The sequence below is a fragment of the Solanum tuberosum genome, unplaced genomic scaffold, assembly GCF_000226075.1.
Source record: "Solanum tuberosum cultivar DM 1-3 516 R44 unplaced genomic scaffold, SolTub_3.0 scf00399, whole genome shotgun sequence".
In the NCBI taxonomy this organism is placed as follows: domain Eukaryota; kingdom Viridiplantae; phylum Streptophyta; class Magnoliopsida; order Solanales; family Solanaceae; genus Solanum; species Solanum tuberosum.
In genome coordinates, this window is record NW_006239335.1 from 460,342 (window position 1) to 470,981 (window position 10,640).

Consider the following 10,640-nt stretch of genomic DNA (forward strand, 5'->3'; position numbering starts at 1 on the left):
TCCGTCGCTAAACGCTGTTTTTTTAGTAGTGGGTCTTGATTAGTATGGTATCCGGATATGCAATCAAGGATCATAGATCACGATTATATTTCAAAACTATTTCCATTACTAGTAGGACATTTCTAGCATGAAGCGAATGACTATGAGCCTTAAAAGCTATTATGAAAATATCATGGATGGTGAGAGGTTTTCTCACGCATGATCTATGGAGCTATCCTATGATAAGACAAGTGGCGACTATCCATGTCTCTTAAAGATAAGACACGTTAAGGTTAATAACTATTCCGTGGGATTTATGCTTAGCATCGAGAAGATATTGAGATGAAGGCTCTTCCGTAGCTAGAGGTCGGGTTTCTAGTATAAATCTCCTTATCCTATACCTATGTTCCCCTATAGGACAATGGTTTTAAGATGGATACTAGCTAGTGGATCCACGTAAGCTAGAAGTTCATGGTTCTACCGATGTCGATTGAGGCTACTTCCCACAATAATGATGAATCAAGGTTACCTTTAAAGTATTTCACATATGTTCAAAGATGATTTTACTTGCATTGACCATGATTACGATTTATGTTTTCTAACCCTCTCATCTTATGTTTTGACTTGGTCTTTGCATATCACGAAAATTCCTTTTTGCATGATTTTATAACTTTTATGCATTGCTATAATACTTGGTACACTTTTGTACTAACACATACTTTTGCACATTGTTTCATTAATATAGGGTCGGACGCTCCTATTCCGCATCTTCGTGACTAGGGATCACTTAGTAGATATTGAAGATTGGTGAGTCCTCATGTTTCGAGGACCGAACCTTTATTGCTTATTGTCTTTATATTCTTAGAGATTGTATGTGATGTACGAGTTACGTCCCGACCACTCTTGATGTAATATATGACTTTTCAGACTATGTAGACTTTCGCTTCGTTTTGACAAAACTATTTTATGACATAAACCATATTTTTAAACTCGTTAATTCTATTATTTTATTTACGGAAAAGGGTCAAAACTACCCTTCCCATCTTACTATTTGGATCACTTCTACCCTTTCTTTTAACGGAATAAGATGTGGCGTCCAATGTGTAAATTATAATGCCACTTAAACTTCCACCTAAAAAGATCCATCCCCACTCGTTAAAAGGCCTAGGAGATTGAACACCCGTGTCAAAATGTTCATTATCATAGCAGAACCCCATTCTCTTCGGCAAACGAGACTGAACACTAAAGTTATAAGTTATAACCATTAATTATCTCATCCGGATAATGGATCTCCCTTGTCACCGGAGATGTTGACAAAACACTGGTGGTAAAATCGTTATTTCATTCATCCGGATAAAGGATGTCCATTGTTGCCGACGATAGAGAAGGCACAAAGTTGCCAGAATCAAGCTGATAATTTGAAAAATCATAGTACCATTGGCATTTCTAGCAAGATCCCCAAAACGACACCGTCGGAGAACAACATGGTGACGGTAATCGTAACAGAATCCATTAAGTTGTGAGAACAAAGCTATATCAGGAGCCACAAAAACGAAAACAAAAGTCAAACTTAACAACTCCGGCCATTTGATGGCTAACTCATTAGCAACAACAGTGAATCACCTTCTCCTCAATGCTATGATTGTGTGATCAAGACGAGATCGATGGTCCAATACACTGTCGGTTCCATGAACAATGAGATGATTGTTCACTAAAGGTCAAGTTGCTGATTTTAACAAACCCAATTGAATTCTTTATCGTAGAAATTCATACTTGTCCAGTAGCGCTTTTGAAGAAGAAGATCAATTGTTATTGAACAAATTTAGGCGATCTTAGCGCTATTGACATTGGATAAAAGGCTGACCCAAGTGAGAAGGATTTTGAGAGTGTGGTAACGAAGAAGAAGAGAGGAAGGGTGTGGCGGGGATGGGCAAATCTTGGCGGAGAAAATGAAGTCCGATGCGGCCAAAATACTGCCGGAGACATTATTGTTTATAGAGTCCATGGTGGAAATGAAGGGAAAGGTTGGATCATTTAATCGGGTGGGGTGGGTGTGCTTAGGTGGACGTTTACGTGGCATTATAATTTACTCATTGAATGCCACATCTTATTCCGTTAATGCCACATCTTAATCCGTTAAATGAAAGGGTAGAAGTGAACCAATAGTAAGACGGGAAGGGTAATTTTGAGCCAAAATATAATTGAAGGGAATATTTGCTCTATTTCGAATAGTTGAAGGGTAGTTTTGACCCTTTTCCGTTTTGTTTATGTATGCTAATTGGCTTGTGTAGGGCCTCTCGGGATCCTATACGCCATGTCACATCTAGGGTGTACTTTGGGCCATGACATAATTAAATCGAAGATAACTTTAATATTTTTACAAGTTAAAAGTGATATGTTCTAAAATAAGTGACATAAATAATAAATTATTTTTTTGATTTAACAAGTCTTATTTATAGGCTCAATAAAATGAAAATTTTATTCTTAAGCACATACAATAAAATCATGGGAATGCAAACACAAAAAAATTTAAGCTAAATAAAATGAAAGTTTTATTTTTTAGAATAAATAACAAAATCTTGCAAATAAAATATAAAAAGTTAAATAAAGTGAAAGATGTTTTCGTAAACAAAAAACTTAATCTAAAACTTATGCAATGTATATTATTTTGAATATAACAAATCAAATAGTGATAATAAATAATCCAATACAACTTAGGGGTGTTTGAATAAGCTTTTTTTTTAAGTGACTTATAAGTCAAAAGACAAAAGCTAAGCTACCTAAAATAAAGTCTCTGTCAAACATCTCTAAAAATTAATTTAAAAAGTCTTAAAAAATAAAAAATAGAAAGAAAAAAAAAAGAATTCAATTGAAACATTTTCTTATCCTATCATAACTTGTATTCAAATCAGACGATCTCAAAATTTATCCATGGTTAACTTTCATTATCCAAACAGCCCCTAAAAGCCAAACCTAGATAGTAAAACGGAAGAGCAGGTTAGAAGCGTGAATATTACGCGGTACCTAGGGAAACACAAAATGGACAAAGCAAACCCATTGTCCTTAAAACGGATATATCTCCATCACATTACCTCATTTAAAGGACAATTGGTCTTGCCATTTTAAAACCTTCCATTAGTCCATCTCTGTCCATACGCCTGTTTTTTTTTTTTTGGAAGAAATGGAGGTTACAATACACGCGAAATCGGACTCGGAGGTTACGAGCATCGACGCACTGTATTATGTTCAGAGTCCATCGCACTCTCAGCAGCATGATGTTGAGAAGATGTCATATGGGTCTAGTCCATTCGGGTCACCAACTCATCACTACCACTGCTCTCCCATTCACCATTCCCGGGAGTCCTCTACTTCTAGGTTCTCTGCTTCTTTGAAGAACAATCAATTGGCTGTCTGGAAGAGAATACCCAGAACCAGAAATTACGATGATAATGAAACGGGGGATGATGAAGAAGACGTCGACTATGATAATGGCAAATCTGTCAGATTCTATGTGCTCTGTTTTCTCTTCTCTTTCATTGTGTTGTTCACCATCTTCTCTCTTATCCTTTGGGCTGCTAGTCTACCTTTCAAACCCAAAATCTTTGTTAAGGTAATCAAATATTTTTCTCTTTCTTCAACTGCATGGTGTGAACAGGGGACTTTTGTTTTTTGTCAGTAGTAATACTCTATTATGGTATGTGTGTTGTACAGGGTATGGTTTTCGAAAATTTGAATGTGCAAGCAGGGATAGATGGGACGGGGGTACAAACGGATATGTTGACTCTAAATTCAACGGTGAGGATCTATTATCGGAACCCAGCGAGTTTTTTCGGGGTGCATGTAACAGCTACACCACTTGAACTTCATTATTACAAGCTCAAGCTCGCCTCTGGTCAAGTATGTCACTTAATTTCTGCAACTTTCTTTTCTCTTTGTTGAAAGGTGAGGGTCATGTGCGAAAAATTCTAAAACTCAATTAACAAATTAAAACCATTTAACAGTCAAAGGTAAAAGTGTTTGGAACATATATTACTATATTGCCATTTCCTTGGTTGGTGTGTCTCTCGGATAGTTGCATGAAAAAGGCTGCATAAAGTCTGTACCCACTTTGATTTTGACTAAAGTGTGACTTTCTATGTCCTTTCCAAAACAAGGAAATATATTTACTTTTAATTGTTATAATTTTTTTTAGTTAAATAATAATAAATTTTAATTAATATTTTATAATATATTTTTTTATTATATTAATATGCAAAAAATTTGTAATTTATAGTATTTTTTGTATAATTTTAAAATATTTAATTTTTTTGTTTAGAATATCAAATTAATATAATTTAATTAACTTTGAAAAACACAACATGACAATTAAAAGTGAATAGAGAAAATATTGGCGTAGCTGCCTGCCGTGTGTCACTACCCTATCATCTTTTTTTTTCACTATACTATTTTGGGTGGTGTAATAATATTTATCCAATTTATAAAAAAAAAATGAATAATTTACTACTCCCTCTGTCCCAATTTATATGACTTACTTTCCTTTTTAGTCAGTCCCAAAAAGAATGACACATTTCTATTTTAAGTAACAATTTTGCCTATAAAATGTCTTTTTTACCCTTAATGAAATGATTTACAACCACACAAATTTCTATCATTCATTTTGGGACCACAAGTTTTAAAAGTCTTTCCATTTTTCTTAAAGTTTGTGCCAAATCAAAGTACATCATATAAAATGGGACGGAGGGAGTATTTGCTATGCGTCTAATTACTTGTTCAATTTTTCTTTTATACTTGTTTATTTTGACAAATCAAGAAAGAACATTTTTTATTACCTAATATATTCCCAATTGATTAATTTTGTAAAGAGTAGAACTTTTTGAAAATTTTTAATTTTAATTCATCCGTTTCATAATTAATAGGGGTATAATAGTAATCTCACTATGTCAATCATTATTTTTCTTAATAAATGTATCAATTCAAAAGTGGATAAATAATCACGAACAAAATAAGTATATTGTGTCTATTTTATCATTGCTATTAAATACGATTCATTTCTTAATATTTAAATTACTTATATTTAATAAAGGTGGCCTAATAAAATCACCTTTATAATTACTGTTTCTTAATCCCTGACAACTATTGTTGGATTGAGGTTGAATTTTATTTTTGATGTAGTCTAAAAATTTGACACATTTTAAATATTTGTTGCTTTAAATTAAAAATAAATTATGTAGGTTTAAATTTATCATGTACAATAGTGAAATTGAAAATTTACTAAATGTAAAAATAAATACTCTTGAGATAAATTAAATAAAAAAAATAAAATACTTGAGTTGAGACAGAGAGTACTACATTCTTGTATAAAAATTGTTTGAAGTTTCTATACTTCAAAAAGACAAAGTTTGTAGTTTCTCATCTCATTTTATGTAATACTCCCTCTGTCCCTCAATTAATTACTTCGAAAAAGGTAGAACTTTTTGAAAATATTAAGTTTTTAATTCAGCCACTTCATAATTAATAGGGATAAAATGGTAAACTTACTATGTCAATTATTGATTTCTTAATAAGTGTGTCAATTCAAAAGTGAACAAGTAATTAGGGACAAATGGAGTATTATATTAATAAAAAATTATTTAAAATAACAATACTTTTAATAGTTAAAATAATAATAATAACACGCTAATTGTAATTTTACTAGTGAATTTTGGGAAGGGTGGTGTGTACTTATCTTCTCGACTTTAGATGTTGGGGGTCTTTTTTATTATTTACTAACACTTGTTTAAAATAATTCATATATATTTAGATTTATGTTAGAAGGTAAAATTAATTTACGTTGTTAAATTTGATGCTGAATAAAAACTTTGAACACTTGAAAAATGAAATAGAGGGAGTATTGAACATCACAAATTTCAAATTAGAGAATATATTTGGCAAGTAATTTTGAAATGCTTTGATTAATGACTAGGACTAGTCGGAGCAAGTTGAGCTAGCCCGATTATGTTGGCCAGTTAAATAGTTATGTGGGATCGGGACCAGCTAGGACCACTAATTTGTTCAATTTAATTTGCTTCGGAGCAAGTCATGCTTGAAAATACAATGTATTGGTTTTAAAATAAATAAATAATGAAAAGTAAACAATGAGAAACATTAAAAAAATAAAGGAACATTATCCTCATTAAAATATGGTTATTTCCCTAATATTCTTCTAATTGTGAGTTAAAACTCACAACATACCTAATTTTTAAGGACCAACAACTCATCTTGATTTGTCAAACGGGCCCTCCTTTTTTTGGGCAGTTTAAGCATAAAAATATGAATGGAAAAGTACACATACTGTTCATCAAACATAAAATAACCATCCCTAGTTGCCTATATACTAATCAATTAATTATTAAAAGGCATAATAAATAAATATGACCCTTAACTTGGTTTCAGCGGATAACTATGCCCTTCAACTTTGAGTATGCACAAATAAATACTTAAACTTAGATAAAATTGAATAAGTAGACACACATGTTCTACATGGCATAATACATGTAGGATGCCACATAGAACAAAAAATATCCATGTAGGATGCCATCTATGATGGATGTGTCTATATGTTCAATTTTATACAAATTTAAATGCCTACTTGTGTACATCCAAAGTTAAAGGTCATAGTTGTCAGCTGACGTAAAGTTAAGGATCATGTTTATATATTATGTCTTATTAAAATAGCTTATACGAATTAACAAAAGTTTCCGACATGTCCTTTCTCCTTTGCAACTGCTGAGGCTCAGTCTACAATCAAGCACACATTAATTAATTGCAATATTATATCATCCCACAAATTTACGTTTCATTTGTTTTTTTAATTACAATGTTCTATTTGACGTCTTCATCAATCTTTTTAATTTGCATAATCCAAATTCGTCTTTCTTTTCTATAGATTGTTGTTTTTTTAATTTTTTTTTTATGATACCATGAAGTATATCGTGTGCGTATCATAGATGATTGAGATTTTGTTTTTCGTTGAAGGAATGAATTGGTCCTCTATGGTATCTTATCAGTATGATATACTACGAGGGCATCATGGAATGAGTTGATCTCTTGGATACTATATCAATATATGATATACATCATGTGAAATTATCATAAATGATTTTAAAACTTTTTGAATGAAAGAATCAGTCCTCTGTGATATCTTATCTGTATATGAATATTATTACGTGAGTCAATAATCCATGATACCTGTTAGTATATAATATAAATCATATGAGTATCATAGAGGATTGTCTTGTGGTTGTCTTGAAGAAATGAACCGGTCCACTATGATACCATGTTAGTGTATATGATATTTATCAGGTATGTATAATAAACTATAAATGAGTGTTTTTCTTTTGAAAGAAAACACCAATCCTCTTTTTTTGAAAGCATGAACCATCCTCTATGATACAATATCACTACACGATATAAACAATTAAGGTATTAAAGAAAGTTGAGTTGTGTTTATTTGAAAGAATGAATTTACCTTGTATGATACCACGTTCGTAAATAATATATACCACGTGGGTATCATAAAGGACTAGTTAATACTTTCTTTTGAAGAAATAACAGAGTCATTTATGATACCATGTCAGTATGTGATATTTATCATATGAGCGCATCTTTAATGTGGTTTTAATGGTTTAAGCAGATGAAGAAGTTCTATGAGGCAAGGAAAAGTAAGCGGATTGTGGTGGCTGTTGTTGAAGGCCATCAAATTCCATTGTATGGTGCAATATCAGTTCTTAGTGATGCTAAACACAGGATTCAGAGTGTCTCTCTACCGCTCAACTTAACATTCCTAATAAGATCAAAGGCCTATATATTGGGAAGGCTGGTCAACCCCAACTTCTCTCTTCATATCTCTTGTCAACTAACTCTTAAAGGCAATCACCTAGGCAAACACATCAATTTCACCAACTCTCATTCTTGTACTTATTCATGAATTGATTTACTTCTTTTTTCAATCTTTCTCCACTAATTTAAATTTCTTTTAACAAAAAAACAACAAAAAGTTGAGGGTACAGTGATCTATCAAACACACGTTATATGTTGAATATAATTGTTACAGAGTGAAATATGAATTTATTATAAAATTATTTTTTCCTGTGATATAAACTTTGAAACCTCAGTTTGACATATAATTATTCTATTGTTCCAAAGAGTATGTTGTCTAATTCATAACCCTTAATATGCTAATAAACAAGATTGACATATAATCTCCTCAAAAGTACTCTATTTGTTATTTGATGCAATTTTTTTTCTAAGGTTATGAAGAATGGTTCAAATTGCTTTATTATCTATATGATTTTGTAACCTAATGAACATCTTTTTTTAATGAAAATCAACCAAAATTTGTTTGTTTCAATACAATCTATGACTTGCAATTTTTTCGGATGACCAACACCAAACGTCTATGGGATTCATAATTTTTTTCAGAAAATTAACGCAAGTGTGTTGATGTTTTACATTATTCGGTCTTTAGAGCAATCCTATTGTGACCCCATTCATTTATTGACTTGCTAGGATTGATAGTCCGGTCACCAGATTATTCTTTTTTTTTTTTTATGTGAGTTAATGTGTTTTGGAGATTTTGAAACTTGATTAATGATTGACTTTGGTCAAAACTTTAGATAGACGGCTTTAGAATGCAATTCTGATGGTTCTGTTTGCTCCAGAACATCGAGTTCGGTCTAAAAGGATCTTTGGTGTGGGTCCCGAAACTTCATGCTTATTTTGAGCTATTGAGTGCTTTTTGGCTTAAAATAGAGCTTGGCTGTGAGATCCACTCTTTGTCGAGACGACCGTCATTGAAAGTTTCAACAAGAAGTTATGTGCCATTTAACGACATGCAATATTATTTTCTACAAGTTGTATGGCCATCCATGACTAGTTTTTTTTTGTTTTTTTGCATGATGTGGATTGTTTCACAACTTATTATTTATTTATTTTGATTTTGGGCCACAACTTGCCCTTGAAATTACTGTTACCCTAATTGGTGATTCGTTATAATTATGAGTATGCAACAAACATCTTATTTAGAAGCAATCTACTACGTCGTTTTTGTAGTCCTTCAATAAAAAATGATAGAAACTCATGTCAGAGTGAATACATTTTGGGGTGGTGAAGTTGAGTATGAAGCAAACTAAGTGAAATACAGCCGTCATCCTCAAATGATGCAAAGGTTCTCAATCTTTCTCAAATACGACCATCCTCAACACATATTTAGAAGTAAAAAAACCGTATGATTTGAACTTTAAAAAAAAGAAGACATAAACTCATGTAAGAGTGAACATGTTTTGGGTGGCGAAGTTGAGTATGAAGCAAGTTAGGTGAAATACAATCATTGTCTTGAAGTGGTGTAAATGTTCCCAATCTCCCTCAAATACAATCATCTGCAACACTGTTTGAAAGTAAATGAGCGTAAGTGAGTCCGAACATCCAATGGTTATCATTGAACAATATTCATTGTGATTTACGATCAATGAATTTATAATTTATGTCGAGAATCATATTTATGATAATGATTCTTTGTCGTAAATTTGTTCAATGTCCTGAGTTGTTTAGTAATCACATCAATATAATAACGTTTAAAATGCATGCAACAATTGAATGCTCTACCACGTTGAAGAATATATCCATAATGAGTTCGATGTTGGAGGTACAACATATCTTCCATAATTTGAATATTCATTTTTCAAGAGATACACTTCAACAACAAATTATGATAGGAGTCGATAGCCTGTCAAATTATACAAATGGTTTGGTACACACTATGGCAATTTGACTAAAGTGCACTATCATAACTTTGAATAAAGTGTAAGGTTTAGGTGTCCCTAGTAGTCTATAAAGTAGTATCTAGTAAAGTCTTAGTTATGGATATGTTACATGACACATTTATAAGGCCTAAGTCATCGATGACCCCCTAAAGTTGGTACAATGTTTCACTTAGACACCTAAACTGAACGATTTACATTTTAAATACCTAACGTAGGGTTCCCATGTGTCACTTTAACACTTTTTGCACAAACTTTTGTAGACCATAGGCGCGTGCAACACAACCGTTCTACGTGAATTAACCGACCAATTATATGATGCCAACTCTTAAACCTCTTTACATGTCATTTTTTTTCAAACTAAAAGAACAATTGAAGAAGGTAATGTTGTATTTTCTTGATCTTTCAACTTCTTTCATACGATTCTCTCTCTTCTCCGATGAAAACCCTAGGTAAATCTCTCTTCACTTCACATGTATTGCTTCGTTTTTCCTTCAATTCGTTGTTAGTAATAACCATTGTTGTATTTTATGTCGCCATTTTTTAGGTTTAAGATTGTATTGACGAGATATCGGGTTGTGCGACATTGGAGAAATTGAAGAAATTGAAGGTAATGGTGTATTTTGTTGTTGATTCCACTTTCTTTATTTTCATTTTTAATCTAGGTTTTGGCCTAACTAGTGCTGATAAAGTAAGGGGATTTTTGGGTATTTCCTTTTGTTGGGGGTCTTCTTTTCGGGATATGAACAACTATATTTTAACTTGTTTTCATCATGGGGGTGTGTTGTTGGAAACCCTAACCCTACTTACCAATGAGAAGTAGATGTATTTGGTGTTGGCATAGATAAAGATCATTTTAGTCTT

General features: G+C 32.2%; 1 protein-coding gene across 1 annotated transcript; it reads left to right on the top strand.

Annotated features, from left to right (window-relative positions):
* Positions 1-3,006: 3,006 nt before the first annotated feature.
* On the top strand, positions 3,007-7,967 carry LOC102598022 (uncharacterized). The gene is made up of 3 exons (XM_006362662.2): positions 3,007-3,589; positions 3,691-3,876; positions 7,652-7,967. Exons 1-3 carry the CDS (start codon positions 3,161-3,163, stop codon positions 7,943-7,945), a joined length of 909 nt encoding a protein of 302 aa, XP_006362724.1. The 5' UTR covers positions 3,007-3,160; the 3' UTR covers positions 7,946-7,967.
* The last annotated feature ends 2,673 nt before the right edge of the window (positions 7,968-10,640 follow it).

Coding starts and splice junctions, on each gene's coding strand:
- LOC102598022 (XM_006362662.2), top strand. CDS start 3,161: ATGGAGGTTACAATACACGCGAAATCGGACTCGGAGGTTACGAGCATC. Junction 3,590..3,690: donor AACCCAAAATCTTTGTTAAG/GTAATCAAATAT, acceptor TGTGTTGTACAG/GGTATGGTTTTCGAAAATTT. Junction 3,877..7,651: donor TCAAGCTCGCCTCTGGTCAA/GTATGTCACTTA, acceptor TGGTTTAAGCAG/ATGAAGAAGTTCTATGAGGC.